General features: G+C 26.0%; 2 protein-coding genes and 1 non-coding gene across 3 annotated transcripts; 1 reads left to right on the plus strand and 2 right to left on the minus strand.

Moving 5' to 3' along the window:
- Positions 1–2,260: 2,260 nt before the first annotated feature.
- LOC126550431 (uncharacterized) lies at positions 2,261–3,063 on the minus strand. Its single transcript, XM_050201982.1, has one exon. The coding sequence runs from the start codon at positions 3,057–3,059 to the stop codon at positions 2,265–2,267; it is 795 nt and encodes a 264-aa protein (XP_050057939.1). The 5' UTR covers positions 3,060–3,063; the 3' UTR covers positions 2,261–2,264.
- Positions 3,064–5,720: 2,657 nt separating this feature from the next.
- On the plus strand, positions 5,721–5,794 carry Trnat-agu (transfer RNA threonine (anticodon AGU)). Its single transcript has one exon. It is a non-coding gene; the product is annotated as a tRNA-Thr (tRNA).
- Positions 5,795–8,731: 2,937 nt separating this feature from the next.
- On the minus strand, positions 8,732–21,321 carry LOC114129188 (tyrosine-protein phosphatase non-receptor type 14). Its single transcript, XM_027993841.2, has 23 exons — positions 20,989–21,321; positions 20,566–20,754; positions 20,334–20,503; positions 15,968–16,065; positions 15,799–15,869; positions 15,498–15,656; positions 15,316–15,401; positions 15,114–15,246; positions 14,930–15,019; positions 14,684–14,859; positions 14,435–14,576; positions 13,208–13,281; positions 12,990–13,125; positions 12,758–12,904; positions 12,553–12,682; positions 11,813–12,097; positions 11,491–11,696; positions 11,302–11,426; positions 11,152–11,245; positions 10,871–11,071; positions 10,625–10,784; positions 9,838–10,001; positions 8,732–9,657 (listed from the first exon to the last, which is right to left on the minus strand). The coding sequence occupies exons 2-23, from the start codon at positions 20,737–20,739 to the stop codon at positions 9,529–9,531; spliced, it is 3,150 nt and encodes a 1,049-aa protein (XP_027849642.2). The 5' UTR covers positions 20,740–20,754; positions 20,989–21,321; the 3' UTR covers positions 8,732–9,528.
- Positions 21,322–21,409: the final 88 nt, after the last annotated feature.

Raw genomic sequence — 21,409 nt, forward strand, 5'->3', positions numbered from 1 at the left:
AACACAATGGCATGATTTATTTTTATAAGCATTTGGAGTTCGTACTTAGTCGAAATTAAATGTGTAAATTAAAAATAACAATTTGTATTATTTAGATGAAATTCAAAATTATTATTCATGGTGATTTTAAATTCTCACGTATATTATTGTATTTTGTATAATCACAATGGAATTTTAAAAACAATTAGATTAATCTTAAACTCTTCTTCATATCAATAGTTTAAACATTATTATTAATATTATAGGTATAACGTATATGTATATCACAATTTACTATAATAGCGATATAAATAGGTAGGTACTAGGTAGGTACATATATGATAAAATATAAGCTGACAACCATCTCCGCTCAAAATCGTTTTTCTTTAATACTCTGTAATCTCAACGATTACATTTGACATCCACAACATTTTTTTAGTTTTTGTGTACTAGGAATCTATTATGAGTCATGACGTACCCCGGTACCTTTAACACTGCTGTCTGCTACATTAATTAATAGGTGAAATTTTAAATTAAAATTTTCAAAACTTACGTTACTAACTTTTTAGAAAAAATTTTAGTGCTTGATTCAGCAAATACTGTCTAAGTATGAATAAAATTATGAAATTAATATTATTATTATTATTATTATTTACAATAATCTTTTGATAAGTTACTTTGTTAAAATTGTTTAACCCATTATGTAAAAAGTAAAATATACTTACAAATCTAGTCGTTGATGATCAAATAAAATCGATTTAAAACATTTATAATTATCTACATCACATTCTGAAACATAAAATGTACGCAATCACTAATCAGTATTACCTATCTAAAATATTCTGTAATCAATATATAAACATTATAAACTAATATTGTAGCATGTAGGTAACTAAAATACTAAAATATTCTATAGACTATAACTCAATGGTCTTCCTTTGTCAAAACTCGGATTAAGGGGGCGCCAGGGGGGCCACGTCCTCGGGGCCCACGTGTGTAAACTATTAAGGGCCCATGGTCTTCTCGGCTTAAAAATACATTGAGTGATAATTTGTACTTTTTATGGTACCAACAAGAATATTTTTATTTTTTTCTCGTTTGAACTAACGGGTCCCGTTAAAAAGCTAGAAAAAAACTTTTACATAAAAATACTTCTTTCTATTTGTAAATATACATTTTAATAAAAAATAATATGTTTTTATCCTCATTAAACGTTATCATTAGAGTATGAATTTTAAAGCGACAAAAACTAAAAAAAGCAATAAAGCTGTTTAAATCTTCCAAAAAGCTTTAATAAAAGCATCAAAGATAAGTTTAAAAATATATATTTATCACAAAAAAAGAATTTAAACTATTTATTAGTTTATTAAATTATTTATTTTTTTATTTTTAAAGTATTACAATAAATTTATTTACAAGCCTATTTTTAAGCGATTTCTATACTGTGTATGAATATTTTAAATTAATCAATTTAATATTTTAATAATAAAAAAACGACAACTGCAATAAAAGAAACAAACATTTATATTGATTATTTAGTAATATTAAAGATCAATGAATTCTTTTGATGCTAAATTCAATATTTTAATATAGTGTGTGGAAAACTTTAATACATATAAATTTAGATATAAACAGAAAAATACAAATAATAAATTATAAATATAAAAATATAAAAATTAAAATTATCAATTCAAAATACGTTTATTTAGAACACATTTTGGAAAAATGTACCAAAAATAATGGTCAAAAATGGCCAAAAAAGCATAAATATGCAAAAAACGCAAAAAATGCAAAATAAAATGTCGTACATGGTATAGTATAGTAATATAAATTGAATTTGTAGCTGACATAGTTTCGTTTTAGTGTAATATAAAATAAAGGTAAATGCCTTCAAAATCCGTACTCTATAGTTATCACTTATCATACTTAAATAAAAATGTTTAAATTTGTTTTATTGTATACTTTTATAATTTAAAAAAATTATTTTTATTGATGGGGGCCCACAAAATTGGCCCCTGGGCTCCTGTAAGTCTTAATCTGAGCTTGCCTTTGTCTCCATTTGACGCGTAGTTTTGTTTTATTAATACCATTAGATAAAGCAACCCGAAAGTGATGAGGATAATTGGGCCAAATGGCCATTTCTAATTAGCAATTTTTTATCTTTAACTAGTTGTAAATAAATTAAAATTTAAAATTTAAATACAGAAATAACATGAATTTTTTAGTGATTTCAACTTTACCCTGTTTTTAAACACTCACCGTCTATTTGATTATTCTACATTTAATCACAACATATACTTTTTTAAAAAATGGTCAAAACTCAAAAATGTAGTCTCACCATTTTGAAGATTTACATTATGTCCGATGTTCTTAAACGATATTGCCAATATTTTGTATTGAACGATTATCGCCCAACCAATAGGTAATAAAAGTATATCGATGATGGATACTAAGTATAATGATATTACTGCCAATATCGTTTCGCTTATATAATAGAATGCATAATACTGATTGTAAGTGTTGACTGCTACAGGATATCGTCTGTTTATTATGTTCTCTAAACGCCGATTGTCAGTTTTATTCAATATGAATGTGTTTATTATTATTGGATAAAAAACCCATTGTATGATCACCAAAACGGTGAAATTGAAATACAATTTTGACAGTTTTAAAATTTTGTTACGGTGCTTGTAGAATATTTTAATGTTATCACGACACTGTTTGCTCTTCAAAAATTTTAAATCTGTAACGTCCAAAACCTGTTGGATTTTTGATTTGTTAAGTATAAGTATGATCACTTTATAAACAGTAAGATAATTAAATGAGTTAGAGAATATGATCAGAAGTAAATTAATGTTGTTAATAGTGTCATCCAATTCAAACAAAAATCCACTATTCCCGAAAACAATTAAACACTGGTTTATCATGAGTAATATTATATAAGAAAACTGGTAGACATTCCAACCAAATATTTTTTTGGTGTTTGATTCAAACATTTGATAAAAACCGAATTGCTTCAAAACTTTTAAACCAATGGCGGCTGTATGCTCATTAAATGTGGCCATCGTACTCGGTTCCATTTTATCAATGTAATCTGTAAAAGAACATTGAAAACATACATTAATGACTTGTGTGTAACCATTAGTTTTGAATAGGTAATATAACATTAATATTTAATAATAATGGCCAATGAATTAAGATGATATAAATGATATTACAAAAATTCTCCAGATTAAAAATATAATATACTAATATTAATCTGCAATGAAAATATTTTCACTGTGCTATCAAGTACATAATATCTCCTTTTATTATTGCTTATAGTTGGTACCTATTTGGTAATTTCCTGTTTATTGTGAAATATTGAAGAATAAAAGAAGGCCTAATTTTTATAAGGTTAATACATTTGTTGTAAATTGTAATTGTCATAATATAGTATATAAATATATTGTGTATTAGTGTTGTTAATGTAAATTTATTCGAGATTTTTAAAAAAATATATGATAGGTAGGTATTGACGTGTTTTTGTCGTTATGAATGAAGGATGAAATGGGTAAATAAGAATACAAGAATATAATTACAGTTAAAATTATCACTACATTTATTGAAAACTGAATAACTGCTGAAATACTTAGGTAACTAAATTAAAGAATTTCTGAACAAGCTTAATACACCATGCTTAATATTATGTATATTAAGGGAACATGAAACTTTTACGTATATTTTATTATTTATTTTATGCACAATTTAGTAGGTATATTATTATGCATTTATTTAGAATTTAGATTACCTACCTAGGTAATATTAAGCTATTACCTATAATAAGTATATATTAGTATATTGAATATACCAAGTATTTATTCACAATATTCACATCATTTTACAGTAAGCCGATGTTGACTCAATAGTTAATCACAAATAACAATAATAATATATATCAAGGGTGGCCAAACCGCGTCTCGCGAGTCGCAACTTATCGTAACATTTTTACAAAAAAATTTTTTTTAATATGAATTTATGTAGGTATTATATAATAATATGACCTTTTTTTTACATTTTGGCTTTTCCATATTTATTATTATATTTGGTGGCTCGAGAGTGTCTTCTCACTGGCCACCCCTGATATACCTATATGATATAAATATTCTGATATTCTATATTCAAAATTAATTCAACATACTATACTATTATAAAAAAAATAATTACTATAAAAGCACAATAAATAATTAAGTATAGGTAGGTTAGTAAAACATTTATTTTTCAATTTCGAGTAGTAGTTTGTATGTCATTGTCATAAATTGTGTTGTTTATAATTATGTTTTAATTTATTTTGAACATACCTCTTTTAAAAACTTTAAAAACTTCAAATACTTCTTATATAAACTTTTCTTATTGTCTTACGTATCACTACTAACTACAGCAGAAAATATGTATAATAAATTAATATATACTAATGATTTATGTGCATGTCTATTTAGTTCATAGATAAATGTTTAACCATAAGCAGTGACCCTCATATAAAATGTATTATTTAAATTAGATGCTACATCAGGAGCTTAAACTTTAAGTTATGAATAATTTGGTAGAAATTAAGAAACCAGAAGCATATAATTGAAATATTATAATTTTTCATCTATTAAAAAGAAGTATTGTGTGCGAACTTCATGATAATAATTGGTAGGTACTTCACAACTGCCTATTTAACTTATAAATTAAAAGACTTAAGTATTAATTAATTTTTTTTTTTTTACGGAATTTATTTTATGATAATTATAATAATTATTATTGTACACTTTTTTTAGAACTTGATTTTGTACTACGTTACTTCTTAACATAGGTATAAAACAAATATTTACCTATAATTTAGGTTTTGTAATATATGTATAATAATAATTTTAAATTAATGTTAAATGTATTTATGGTACCTAATTTAATGACATAAATTAATAAAAATGAATCGCAAAGCAAATAAATAATTATGTACCTATCCTGAATATAAGATATAATATAATTTAAATAAGTTAAAACACATTACACACACCTAGCTATAGGTTTATATTGGTCCTATTATATATTATTATGTTTAAACATATTGTACTAATTTATTTCTGCATTTCTTTGCCCATCTTTTCACTTCATAAACATAGGACAGCCGACAAAAAGACAGACACAGTATTTTTTGCTGATTTTTTTTTTTTTTTTTTTGATTATCGGTCTGTTCCGGGTCTGATATCTTTCAAAGGCGGCAACAATAAAAGTCTTATCGTTTAGAAAGATTAGTATGACAAGATAAAGTTAGGTACTTTAGGATTTTCAGTCAAAATAAAAACATTTTCAATTGGTAATAATTAGAATTTTAATTTGTATCATCATAGCAAGTATTCTATACCGTATCAATATATCATACCTACATATTTTAATTACCCATTAGGAACGATGAAGAATATTATTAATTTGGTATTGTCTACAGTAAATATTAAATAGTAATAACTAATAGGCACAATAGGAAAAATGAAACATACAACACTCCAGAGATAGCATTGTGTTGCCGCCATCGCGAATTGAAATGTTTTTCCATTAGAACAATATTAAAAATTAAAACTAAACATAAGGTATAAGGCATAAGCCATAAGCCAATAAAAAATTCTATAGAAAGTGTAACGACCTAAATTAAATGATTGTATAAAAATTTCCAATTTAAACCTTTAAAAGTTATGAATAATGTGTGAGGTGTCCATAGCGGCGCCGTGGCTTAGTTGGTTAAAGCGCCTGTCTAGTAAACAGGAGATCGGGAGTTCGAATCTCCCCGGAGCCTTTTTGTTTTTTTTTCTCATCGTCGTGATAGTTGAGTTGAATGCGTATTTTACAGATTGGAGCTACCAAAAAAGGAAAAAACTGATAAACAGTACCTTTTTTGCTAAATATATGATTTAATAAATTTCAATTTTCATTTTAAAATAGTACTGTCTGAGAGTTTTGTTGTATTCCAATAAAATTGAATAGCAAGGTTATAACCAGGCGTATTTGCAATTCAAGGTTAAATTGAACATATTATAATAAATATTTTATCCAACAAATATTGGCCTCAATTTCTGGTGGTGCAGAGAAATATTTTAATTTCTAACCCACCAATACTGACTTCGTTTGAAAATCCCCACTCAATACAATAATCATTATACATATATTTTTTATTATATTAAATTAATAAATAAATATTGAATACCTTTTTTTTAAATTTTGAATCTTTATAGTTTTGCCACTGGGTGACTTCTTCCGTCAAATGTTCATGTTAATATGTTAAATACTATTACTTAATAGCGCATATTCTTATTATACCCTAGGGCAATAGTTCTTAACCGGGGTCAGAGCCCAACTTAGGAATTTTGGGGCCCGGGTCAAATTTTCTAATGGGGCCCCAAAATTAATTATTATCTAAATGCCACTTTAATAATTAAATATTAACAGAGGCCCGGGGCCCCAAATAATATCGGGGCCAGGGGCTGCAGCCCCCTAGCCCCCCCCCCCCTAAGTTGGTCTCTGACCGGGGTGATACGAAAAATCAACGAGAAAAGGAAAAAAAAATTTTTGTGAATACAAATCATATTATGATATTCATATCAATCGTTTTGAACGTTTTTTCTGTGTAGGCAATGTATTTTTTTTTTTTTTATTTTTTTAATAGAATGATTTTTAAATATAAAGCTAAGATTGTTTATTATTTTGATGTTAGGGTGACGCAGTGTTTGATTCTAGTGGTTAAAGGTAACATGAATCAAAAAAGGTTGAGAACTACTGCCCTAGGGGCTAGACCGACTAGCGCATAGATTGTAATATTATATAGGTACCTTGTAAAAATAAAAAATACATTTAAATGAGGATCGGCACAGACGAGGTTAGTCACTTCACCCTCCCCCTCCCAATAACCATCGTCGTTTATTTAATAAGCAATTATACATATAGGTAACACATAATACAATTAATAATTATATCATAATAATGAATTGGTAGCCTCTCACCTCTGAGTATTTCAGCCTGAGCATTTTGGCATAACCTATTTCAAATTTAAAACTTTAAACGACTCCAGTAGTACAATGTATAATCGAAAAACTATGGTTAATAAACAATTTTCAAATAGGTGCTTAAAAATTAATGTAAAATATAAATACAATGCTTTTTTATGATACTATTTATTTATTTTTTTATGAGTTCTTCTATGAGAAGAAATCCTGCGCACAAGTCTGGTATCGATCAACAATTCTGTAAGTATAATGATTTTATTACTATTATTATCGTTTCGATTATATAAAACAGCCAACAGGGTGTAATAACTATAATACAGTGATGGTAATAAGTGTTGACAGCTAAATGACATATCCTGTTGACTGTTTATTACGTTCTCTAAATGGCGATTGTCATTTTTGTTCGCTATAAATGATTTTATTACTACTGAGTATAAAACCCATTAAACAATCATCAAAACATTTGTCAGAAATTGAAGTAGAATTTTGTACATTGTAAAACTTTGTTACGATATTTGTACAGTATTTTAATGTTATTATGACACTATTTGCATACACGAAGCCATCAGGATATTATAGACTCCAATGTACAAGGACTCCATAGACACATATCCTAGACAGGTGCCTCTTTGTTCGACGAAAAATTTAAATCTGTGACGTTCAAAAAGTGTAGAATTTTGTTTCTGTTAAACATAAGTAGGTATGATCACTTTCCAAATTTGATTTCTTATTTGAAAATATGTACGCGGTACGCCGTAACTAAACATAAATGAGATATATGATTAAATCTAAACATTTGTTTTATACGGTGTTTAAACTTTAAAGGCGCTAAGCTAGATGACAAATAACAGTATGTCAGTATACCCATCAGGCACGTTGTTAGGAATTTTTCAATACGAGTTTTTATTTAGCTTTTTTACTTTAGGCTTGGTAACTCCTTCCCCCATTATCCCCTTCATTAAATAAATTGGTACAGACTACAGATAAATATTTACAAAATACAATCTTAAAATTATTTTTTTTTTAAATACTTAATAATAAATAATAAACTATTATTATTTAATTTTTATAGCTAACTTTATTAGCTATATGTTATAAAAACATCAGGATAGCATGTAAACTTTGAGGCCATTTTTTTTTTACTAAGAGTAGGAGACTTATAAAACTCCGCCTCTTGGTGATGTGCTTGCCATTTAAAATATGTTTAAAGTTCAAATAATAATATAAATAAAATAAGCAATAGGTAAGGTACAATATAATATTTATGAAAATATTTTTCTAAAGAAATGCGTTTCCATTTGGAAAATTACAGTTTTAACAAAATTAATTCTGACCAAGTACTTCCCAAATAAATATGGTTCTGAGAAAAACAGTTTATGGAAAAAACATCTTCCAACAAAATATGTGCCCAATAAAATATTTTTCTAGGCAAAAACAATTCATAACAATATAATATATATCATATTATACAAATATTTTTCAAATTTTATACAACCCCCTGATGATTGTATACGTGAGCATGGCAAAACTCATTACCCCCTCTCTTCAAAGTTAACTGTTACTACACTTTTTACAGCATTTAATTTTTTGGTCTATTTAAGAACCTAAAACTGACATTCAGCTATATTTAAGGTCAAGCACTCAATAATGTCAGATAATAACTTGACTACTAGGTTCCAAATTCCAATGTTCCAAGGATTTTTGAGTTACGTAAGACTTCAGTTATTGTTGAGTAGTGTTACAAAAATTATGATTTATTTGTATAAAATATTATTCTGTTAACAAAGTTCAATAATTATAACAAATTTATAGTATCGACAAATCAACATTTAACAATAATTAAATTATTAATACCGAAATAGTAATAAAATATAAAAAATTTGTTCTTAAAAATAAAATTAATGATTTTACTTCAAAAATATTACTGATCACTAGGCGCGTACATATTCATGACCGACTTCATGATAAATACATGTTATTATTAAATAACATACATAATAAATAAATAATATATAATACTTAATTTATAGATATTTATAAATAGTGCACGTTAAGTTATAAACAATAATTTTAAATTAAAATAAACTAATTTCTTAACATTTGTAAGGATTTAATACTTGATTTATTCCCTTAAGACATTAACTAATAATATTAAGAACTATATTCTTAGTATACAGCAATTAAATAATAATAAATAATACTAAGTTAATATAACAAACATTTTTTGTAAAATAAAACAAGAACATTACTAGTGTTAAAGGAATAAAATATTTGTTAATGAACTAAATTCATTATATAAAAAAAAAATTACTGAAATCAATAAAAAATATAATATTGATTATTTTATTTTAATATTAATTGCATTATTATAAAATACTGTAAAATGTTTTGTTCTTTTATGGATGTTATTTTCTATTTTAATTTGGGTACATACACACAAACTTATTATACATTTAACATTTTGACCCTGTATTGTTTGGTGATATTTTGAGCATAACAATTATATATTAAACTGTATTCATAATTTTGACTAAATGAGACGTGAATTTTTCAAATAGTAAATGAGCAATGAATGTATAAATTTGTATTGAGCAACTGTTTCCACAAACAACATGCGCTGATGTCGAGCCAGTGATATGGTTTTAGGTATGTCCAATTCCTAAAAAACATATTAATTAATAATTATCTTGTCGTACACTGAATCAGGACTAACAATTAGATTTTTTGGGTTATTGACATAGCCAATATAGTTTTTAAAATAAATTAATAATCTACATATCATAATTTTCATCATTATTTACATAGGTATAATAATTCCCATTACAAAATGAACTCATACCTGATTGTGATCTAATGTGTATAGTAGAAGATCAGTTAATACTGCAAGGCCAGTTCTACCCACTCCTGTACTACAATGGACAAGAATCGGTGGATTGCGATTTTGTCCCGTTGGTATTTCTGTGATTGTGTGTTCACGTACTGAACTCATTTCTTCTAAGAAACCTATTGACAGACAAACATTTACTTATGGTAAAAATGTATATTCTACTAATAAAAATTAGATTGAAGAGACCAAAAATGTGCGGCCATCACTTAAAACACCAGGATGGGACGCGCAGTTTAACAGCTAGAGTATGCACAGCAATATCATCTATTGCTACTTTAACCTTTAACTAATAAATTATGGGTATTAATTGTGTTTTTTTTTAAAAAATTGTAATATTTTTAACTATTTCCCAGAATAAATTTAAAATTGTACAACTTGTAAAACTATGCTTTCACACAAATCACATTAATATATACATGTATACTTAAAATCAAACACTTAAAATAACAATCTTGCACTTACTTCATTTACAACTAAATTAAACAATACTGTCATCACTGTATTAATACAATGCACAGACTATACATAAATATATTATTATGTCATATTCTATATCCAGTACATTAGATGAAATAACAATTTATAATAGATTATTTACACAAATAACAAAACAAATAGCTCTTATAGTTTATACTATGTGGTTTAAAGCAAGACTGTAGCTGCTAAACTGTGCAATTCTTTTTGGAATGTTTTTTATAAACAGAGTTTAATCTTTATTTTAAAAATAATTATCACTAACCAAGAAAATGTGAAACATCAGTTGGACAATCTTGCTCGACCCATTGATCATACCGCAAATGCCAAACACTCCTTGATCGTCTAGATGAGTTATGTTGGAGTTTTAATTTACTAGTAACGCAATGACCAGTCTCCTGCGTAAACTGTAGCCACACATGATACTAAAATGAGAGTTGATAAATTTAACTTTTTGCTATAATAAGTATTAATATTATTAATAAAGGGTAAAAAAAATTAATATACTTACCTCCCCAAATTGTACAGAATGATCAGCAACTGTTGGGAAGTATTTCCCATAATTTTCATCTATAGTATTGATTTTAGGTAAAGACAAATCTAGGACAAGGTGTACTCCAGCCTCCCACACCATTTGCCAAAAGTGATTCACTGTACTTGGTAAAGGTGTTTGTGTAGCTATATAAAATCTCTGTTCATTTCCCACTGATGCCTGATAACATCAAAATTCAGAATTTTAAAAATTAATAATTGAATTAATAAATATTGGAAAAACAAATTTATCTAACTTACAGTAATATGGGATGCATTTATATACCCATATCGGTTCTCTTTACTTGGTGATAGACGAACACGATTTTCTTCATAAGGCAGAATATCCTTATGTCTATACAAATATTTTTATCAATATATAATCAATATAAAAATAAACAACATACATACCTATTCCTTGAATAATTTTCTAATACAAAAGCAGAAGAAAATTCTGCATTTGGTTTGACTTTAGTTATTTTATCAAATTCATGGAATAACTGTGTGTCTTCTAACTTATGTTCTAAGATTTGGCACTAAAATTGTAAGAAAATAATCAGAATTATTTATAATTTTAAAAATATAAATTAATTAATATACCATAGTGTCTTTAGAAATAGTTGACGGTATAGGAAGTCGTGGAACAGATGAGTGTCGTTTATTAAATTCCTCCACGCTAATATCACCATTTCTGTTTAAAGTTTTACTTTTTACTGCACCACTTAACAAACCTGCCCATTTTCGACGATTTTTACTCCTTCCATCTTTTTTTAGTGTTCCACTACTACTGCTTTGGTTTGAAGAATCTATAAATTGTAATAGTAATTATTAATAATAATTATTAATAAGAGGTAATTATATACTTAATTTACTTAAATATATTATTTTTTATAATTTAAAACATAATTAACATTATATTTACCAAAAGACTGCTCTGCTGAATGAATAATTGAGGTTGAATTTAATTGTGATGAAATATTAGAACTACTGCTCATATCTAAAGTATTATTTTTCATTGGCATAATTTCATTTTGTGGTTTTTCCATGATAACTTCTTCCTTTACAGGTTGCACTTGTTGAGGCACCTTACTAATAGGTGATTTATTCTCAGAAGATAATTGTGCACTAGATGCACGGTTGCGAACATCTTTAGAATTCCATGGCAATGGTACATTTTCATAAATAGGTTCGGTGCACTTTCCTAGAACTATTAATTTATAACTAATTAAAAACTTTTCATCATGTTAATGAAGATTAAAGTTTATACTTTTATAGTAAATAAAATGTATCAATAAATAAAAATCAATTCCATTTATGTCGATTTCTGGTAAATATCATAAAAATTAATTTTATTGGTACTATTGTTATAGGCATTTGTGACTTAATTAAAATCTTTGATGATTAAATATACAGCCTACAGACTGTCCCAAAAGTATTTTATCACCCTAAGTATACATGTGAGACTATATGATATCACTTTATTTAAATTTGGTTTTTCATCAGTAATCTATCATAAAAAACTTACAGTGTAACTGTTAAAAAAACAACAATCAGGTATATTGATTTAACTCTGAGATGATTAAGATAATACAGGATTTTTAGGACACCGCATATATTTTGTTTAAAATAAAACTAGAGTTATTTTTTAGATTAAAAACGTACCTGTACTGCAATTATGAGGTCTTTCATTTACGATCACACTAGTTATTGGTTGATTTAAAATTGGACCATGCTGACCCATATAGTACATCATATTGTTTCCATTAAAACCCGTGCGAAACTCATCTAAATTCTTTAAAAAAAAAAAAAATAGATAAATAATAACTACTAATTAGTGAACTAAAGAAATGTTTAGAAAAAAACAAACTTTTTTTGGTTCGAGCAAGGCATTTAAGTTTGTATAAGTCCTATGAGTATCAGAGTTTGTTAACATATGAGATGCATTATAACGATTTGGAGCAATCTGAAAATTATGACCTCTTGATGACAAAAGATCAGGACTTGAACCACTTACCTAGAAAAATAATATATAATATGTATCTTGATAATATATAACACATATTATTAATACTAAAAAAGTAAATTAAATAAAAACTTACTGGATTTTGAATGTACCCTAATGGACATGCTCTTGCTAAATCTGGTGTACTGTAACTAATTGGATAAGGTGGCGGTGGTTTGAATATTTGTATATATTCAGTGTCCTGGGCTGGAATATCTAAATCTGACGTTTTTCTGAAAATATATCAATGGATACCAGCATATTATTAGGCTTTCATGAAGTGTGACACAACTAATAACAATTATAGGTACACACCCATGCATGGGATGAACAGTTGGTACTATATTGACCTGAGTGACATCAGGAAATTGTTTATAATCATTGTTGTACTAAAAAACATAATAATAATAATTAATCTCATGGACACATGTTAAAATTATAATTTTAGTATATTTTATATGGTACTTGTAAGATTAACTCTGACACACATAGTTTATAGAAGTCTATAAATGACTAAAATAAAATAATTTTGCAAAAATTCATAAAAATATAGATAACAATTTTAAAAGTGATTATTATGAATTATTGTTCTACATTTTAATTTATAAATTATAATCTTAAAATACAGTAGTCTCGTAAATCCGAACAATTTATATTTCATACTTTTACTCATATTGTAGGTATAATTTATAAATTCAAAAATATCCATGATAAAGATATTATCGTTTCGATTAATAATAATAATAATAATGTGTAATGTAAAATTGTAAATCAATACACTTTTAATTTGTATAAATAAATAAGGTGTTTTTTAAAAAATATTTATTAGTAAGGAAAAAAACGTCATTCTGTTTAATCCGGATTTTTGATAATCCGGTTGGAGTACGGTCCCATCTAGTCCAGATTAGCAAGACTCTACTGTACTAAATAGTATAATTATTTGACAATTTCTTAACACATTTCAATTTAGCAAATAAACAAAACTTGTAATTTAACCATTTTTTGCATATGAAAAAATTACTAATATTTTATGACCACATTATTTGAAACTTTTTATATTAAAATATATTTTTTATGTTCTACATAAATAAATAATAAGTAATATAGATGACAGAAAGTTAAGAACACATGAACCACGATAAAAAGAGACCATTTATTATTTGATACTTAAAAGATAATAGTTTTAAGATAGAAATAGTCAATGTAGACAACACAAATATTTAGAATTGTTAATAAATATAAATGTGAAATTTTAAAACATTCATATGTTTTTTTAAGAATAAAAGTTCAAATAAAAAGTTAAATTGCTAATTAACGTCATCATTTTAAATTACTCAGATTACAGTACATTTAAAAAAATATATATTTATTTATAATTTCCATTTTAATAAAGATGAATTTGTATTGAAAATCATATTATTAATAGTAAAATTGAATTTAAAATGTATATTTATAAATAATGTTAGTCATTAGATATATCAAGTAAAAAATATGGGTAAATTTAATTTAATAAATGCCTAAATATATTTTATACTATCTTACCTGATGAAGATTTATATCTTGATGACTTATAGAAGTAGTAGGAATTAAATTTGGAGTCTGATTATAATAGTCGCCTTGTGAATATTTACGTTGAACAGCAGTTTCATAATCTGGGGCCAATCTATATGATGGCAATTTAGATCTGTTAAAATAAGTGAATAGAAACTTTATAACTCTATAATTTAAATCTATTACAATAATCATTATAAATTCCATAATAAAATCATTTTAATTTTTTTTTTTACTTACATAGATTTGTGTCCATTTTTTTCCAATCTCGCTTTTTCACTTGCTTGTGAAGAGGACAAATCCAAACAAGATGTTGATTGAGCACGAACTCCGTTAAAAGGAAACGAACCTCTTATCATAACTGATTCTTTAGTATCAACAGAATCTAATTCTTCTCGGCTGCTCTCCAAATTATTCTAGAGTATAAATATTTGTATATTTGTTAATATATTAGTTTTAATTCATAAAATATTTTTGGCTGCTTACGTCAATATGAGATTCCAAATTTTTTCTCATTAAGTCAGCCTTGTTGTCACCAGTTTGATCGATTTTTTCATGCAGCCCATAAAACATGTGCTAACATATAAACATATAATAACAATAATTAGTAAAAAACAACTTTACACAAATTAATGAACAATGATAATTTTACTTAAAAATAATAGTTTACCTGCAAAACACACATGTTCCATACATATTTGGCAGTTTCAACATCATTAAACTGAAACTGAATAAAATTCTCATGTTGTCCTTCTATGCTAAAATATCGCTTATGATTTATAACATTTGCTATATCTTCCCATCTAATATAAACAATAGTAATGCAATTTTATTATAATATTAAATAAATAAAAAAAGTACTGAATACTTACTGGTAAAATGTTGTAGTTCTATTTTGGTTTTGAATTGTTACACCTCTGAGACTAACTGCAAGTGTCACTTCAGTAGAACTATCATCCTAATTAATCATTAAATAATTTATAATAAAATGTTAATCAATTATAAACCATTACTAAATTTAAATATTGTGAATAATAAATATTTTGTTATATACTTTAGCTAAAAATTTTTCCTGTCCATATCCTTCAAGTTGTTGTGCTGCTATAATATAATACTCCTCTGCAGTCCCCTGAGGTAAGCCTGCTAAAGCCAAATGTTGGCAGATAACAGCTTCTGTGAGACTTTCCAGACGTCCCTGTATTGCTATGAGTTGCTACATATTAACAAAATGTAATTAATTTAATCTGAGTATTAAAATTCAAAAAATGTTTAATAATATTTTCAATATTAACTTATCTAGTAAAACTAATTGACCAATTAAACAAAAAATATAAAATACTTAATCAAACTCTCACCTTTGGGAAAAGTTGAAAATCTTTGAGATATTCAGATGTATGTTTTTCTAAATCATGATCTCCAAATTCGGCTATGTATATTAAAACAAAAAAAAATGTATAAATCCAATAATGTATATTAAATTATTAACTGAAAATGATTAATATTTATTTTGTATCTTTTTAGTACCTTGCATGCTATAACTAGCAAGTAATACTGCTTGATCAGCATCACAAAGAATACGACCTTCAATAACATCCATTTTCAATTGGAGAAAAAAATGATACCTAAACATCATAACCATGAAATAATTAAAAATATAAGCATATATTATACGAAAGACAATAAATATTAATCAGTAAAATTATTTATTATGAGCTAACAACAGTAGAAAATAGACACATTGCATTTATAAAGATATTTTTTTTTATTTCAAACATACCTACATGTATTATGTATAATGTAAAATATATATATTTTTTTAATAAATTTTCAAAGCTAAACAATAAAATAAAATTGGCGAAAACTCCATATGGTAATTACTAATACAGCAAATTGTTATTCTATTCATTCATACTGCTATGTTAATATGTAATAAAAATTATTATAATTAGTTTATTGCAATTAGATCAAAATAAAACTATAAATTAATTAAATGACAAATGCATTTTATGAAAAATTATTTTATTTTAAGGAATAGAACATGTTTGCCTATGCATACATCCATTTTAGATTATTGTTTGGTGTTTATTGGATATTCACAAAATTACAAAATGAGCATAATATAGATATTAAATTATTAAATTATTACAAATATCAGTTAACCATTAATATAAACAAATTTAATTTATAGATGAAGTACAGAATTAAGATAACTACTAAGAAAAATGATTGCTATTAATGAAATTTAACAAAAATATAACTAAAATGTATAAGATAAAAATCATAAGGCATGATAATCAAATATTTTTAAAATCTAGAAACTATTCAGTAAAAAATTAGTTCATTAACACTTTTAAATGACACCATGAATTATTAACAGTCATGCTAAAGACCGAGACTAATATAAGACTGTTCCACGTTATGATAAGAGAAACACTAATTTACACTTTCCACAAGAATTACTAGCAGTGTATTAATTTTTATAAATTTTTAAAATAATAATATATTTATATTTTATAATTTTATAAGTATATTTTAAAATAATGAAAATTTATAATTTCTAAAAGTTTAATGTATTTTATTCCTAACTTTTTTATTATTATTATTATTTAATACCTAATAAATTTTGAATAAATTTAAATTCATTAAACATAATTTATGTACCTAATGAATACATATTAAATAATAAATATTGATTATTTACTTTCCGATTTCTATTTAAGCATTATATTATAATAAAAACAATATATAAATGAATAGATTAGATTAAAAATAATATTTGTAACTATTTAAGTTATATGCCACTGGAGTTAAGTTATAACTCCACCTGATCTGGTGAATTTTAATTATTTATAATCAAATATAATTTTATAAGCCGTATAATTTATTGTATAGTCGCATATTTGGATAATTATTAGGATTTGAGAGCCTTGATTTATTAGAACTCAGATTATTAATTATCTTTATAGTAGAGAACATTTTAGTATTTTTAAAGTGCATAACTTTATAGATAATCACATTATTTCAAGTGCAGTGAACTACAACTTATAAGTGCCTAAATAATAAATATAAAATGGATGTATATAAATACATACAATTTTATCTAAATAATACAGTGTTTCTTCTACTATAAAAAGAATAACCATTAAATACATAATACATCTAACATCATCTATAACATTGAATTACTACAACTGTTAAAATATTACAAATATTTAAAATATAAAATAAATTTGGTAATATGTAGGACATTGATCAATGACTATTATAAAACCATATTATATATGAAATCGCACTAACGCCAAATTAATAAACTATAATAAATAGCATCTCCTGTAAGATTACTCCTGTCTGAACTTTTTATTATAATTCCAAGTAATTTGTACTTCTGATTTTTGAATGTTTTTCATGTACAGTCAACACTAAATAATTAAAAGTTAGTGTAATTTATGAACAATTTTTAATTACAGTATTTGTTTAGTTAAGTAGTTCATTCAAAACATTAAGAGGTCAAAAAAAAGATCTGAAAATTGAAATTATGAGTTATGAAAAATGGGATTACTAATATATATGTGTTAATGTACTATATTTTGTTCAATAATGATTAATACTCATAATATGTAAATACATATTATTAAATTTAATACATGTATGTATTATAGTTAATACTAAATTATTGTTTTTCTAAAAATCTGTAATTTTTTTCTGTTACTCAATTTCACTTTTTCAATACTATTATCTAGAATAAATAAAGCTTCAAAAACCTCAATACCAAATTGAAGAATTCACTTTTTTCAAAAATTACAAAAGATAAGAATTGATTAAGATACATAATACACGTTTATTGTGTTTATTTGTATGTACAAACCTACAATAATATTTTGTTAGTGATTGAGAATAATAAGCTAAATGTATACACAATATGAAGTAAATTATTAATAATAAGAATATAAAAGGAACATTTTTTGAATACACATTGAATTGATAAGAGTTGAGTGGATGAAACCACTAATATTGTCTCGTGTTAGCAACTAGTTTGCCCAAATATTTTATTCCAAATTCCTGAGTATATTTAAATTCATTTATTCGAATTATTGAAGGTTTGAATTATCAAGAGTTAACTGTATTTACTGTAAATAACAAATATTTATTGGTATGTATTTTGTGATAATTGATAAATGTTTATTATTGATTTGTCATATTTTTACTATTTTAAGTATCGTACATTTAAAAACTTTTTTATTTTATATACAATGGGGCATTGGGATTATATTGAAACTGATAAATTAAGGATGTGACAGGAAAAACTTAAAACAAATTGTAAAATTTTAAATAGATGTTTTATATTTAGTATTTATTCACTATTTAACTATGTTTATCAATTATTTAAAATATTATTTAGACATTGAATCTATAACAGCTCCTAAGAAAATATTTGCATGTATAAAAATACTGAAAACCTATATAATAGAAACAATAACTGAAGTAAGAAATAAATATACTAATGGCTTATTACTTTTTGCTGATTTAACATAATTATTTAAAACAATCTCAATGAATTATCATTGTTGATCATTCAAGAAGTACAAGTAGTTTTTAATCTTAAAAAAATCCTTGAAGTTATATTTAAAAATTAAGATACATAAATAATAACATTAAAAAAATATATTTATATAGGTTTAATGCATATTATACTGTTATTGTTGTAGATAGGGGTGAGGGTGATACATGAACATAATAAGGTTTGCAATACATTTTTCTTATCTGTTTATAAAAAAAAATCCTGAGAATTAGATAGATAAAATCCTCAAATATAAACATTGAGCAATATTCAAATTTTAAATTTTAACATCTATCCAAAAAAATTAACTACAGTAGAGACTAGATGGATATTGCAAATAGTTAATATAATATTTTATACCATTTTCAATACAAATATATACTAATGAGTGTAAATGCATTTATACTTCGACTATATATTAACATATATAAATCAAAATATATCAAATCTATGTACAATGTTTATTTTGATATATTTGGATCTGCTTTGTTCAAGTAGTTTTAATAATTAACTTTTTCTATTTGATGTTGTCTTTAGAGTAAATAGTATTAATTCAGAATTATTTACAATTGTTAATCATATTATTAATAAAATAATGCAATTAATTATTATCAATAATAATAAAATTATACACACATATTATTCTGACCAAGAGGACGCTTCATCTGTATGCGTTATCTGCATTATACAAACATACAGTATAGTAAAAATCATTTCACATGGGTAAGGACTACTTAATTAAGCTGTAGTCCAAGTTAAGCAACCAAATTTCCACACTACAAAGAGGAGATTTTAAATTGCAACATATTTTTTGTTTTTTCAATAACAGAACTACAAAAATATTTTTATCGTTTCAAAATCCATTATTTTCATGTTTGTCAAAATTGAATAACTTCTTTATAGTTTTGATATCAAAAAAAAAAAAATGATGTTGCACAGTCCAAAATCTGCTCATCCTAGTGTGAAAATTTGATTGCTTAACTGGACTACAGCCTGAGTGGTCCTTGCCTGCGTGAAACGGTTTTTACTATGGTGTATGTTTGTAAGACGAAGACAACGCACGCGGGTGAAATGTCTTCATAACACAGAATTTAAACAACTATTAAAATTCAAGAAGAAACACAAAACTATGGATATCATACAAAATACAAATGAAAAAAATTGTTATACTATGTTAATCTATCTGGTTATAAAATATAAAAATTATTCACAATTATTAGCAATAATGATGTAGGTGAAGAATACTTTCATACTTTTCAATTATTTTGTATATCATATTATTTACCATATTCTATTAAAAATAAAATTTAAGTATGTGAATTAAATACTAACCTAGTCATCTCGTCCTTTATAAAAGATACATTAGAAATATAGTACATGACTCTCAAATACAGGCTAAAATGACATGCATATTTATCCAGTTGTCTTTTTAATGGTCTACTTAAATCAACCCATCGAGGATTTCTAGACCGAGATATGTAGCGCAGTCCTAAGATCTCCGGCTATAAACAAATTAAAATCATATAAAAATAACAAAATTGAATAATATTAAGCAAATAATAACCTGATGTAATCCGAGTCTTTGGCATACACTGTCTAGACATTCTTGGCCAACACTCTCAGCGGAGAGGGTACATTCTATGGATGTGCTGTCCAGAAGTTCAACACAAATCACATATAGAGATTTTGAGACGACATTGTATTGTCGACTCTTTTTTAAACGCAATTTGAAAGGCATAGTAGTAGATTGTATCTAAAAATAAACATGAAATCAGTTAATTTATTTGTATTTTTAAAGATAGCAAACAGTAATCGAAGGAGTAAAAATAACAGTTGTGTCACTGCCCTGCGGATAAAACGAACAAAAAACGTGTACTCCACAGATGGCAGAGTGGCACAGGGAATTCTCGCGACCCATTACAAGACTAAACGGCTAACAATTGATTTTGCGTAGCGTTAAAAACGCCGACAATATTATTACACTCACCAGTGACGAACGACGGTGTGGCGATCACTGAGCCTTTGCGAAGTGCCTTAGAATGCTCTCGGACGGATATTATTACTGTACGCTCGACTTCTCTTTTCGCCGTCAGACGATTCGGGACACGGCACCCGACGCATCACGGAAAATCCGTCCAGCGACCTCAAAGTAGGGTACGGGTATCGGATGCGTCCCGCGGATAGTTTTGTCGGTTAACGGTGGCGATGAAAGCACATCGAAAGCGCCATAAATTAGAAAACTCACTGCCGCGGATCGCCAATAGTAACGTAACGACACGACGTGAGTCTACACGGGACCAACAATAAATATGATAACGTAATCATGGTTTATCACCTTTCGCGACGAATCCACAGTTGAGCCTCCTCCCCGCCATCCCATGCCGCTAACACAATGTCAATAAATATCG

Source organism: Aphis gossypii, chromosome 2, assembly GCF_020184175.1.
Source record: "Aphis gossypii isolate Hap1 chromosome 2, ASM2018417v2, whole genome shotgun sequence".
NCBI lineage: Eukaryota > Metazoa > Arthropoda > Insecta > Hemiptera > Aphididae > Aphis > Aphis gossypii.

Bases quoted from the DNA above. Each gene is read 5' to 3' on its own strand.
- LOC126550431 (XM_050201982.1), bottom strand. From the start codon at position 3,059: ATGGAACCGAGTACGATGGCCACATTTAATGAGCATACAGCCGCCATT.
- LOC114129188 (XM_027993841.2), bottom strand. From the start codon at position 20,739: ATGCCTTTCAAATTGCGTTTAAAAAAGAGTCGACAATACAATGTCGTC. The intron at 13,282-14,434 runs GTAAGATAGTAT...TATGTTTTTTAG, and splicing joins AAGATATAAATCTTCATCAG to TACAACAATGATTATAAACA. The intron at 11,697-11,812 runs GTAAATATAATG...TACAATTTATAG, and splicing joins TTCAGCAGAGCAGTCTTTTG to ATTCTTCAAACCAAAGCAGT.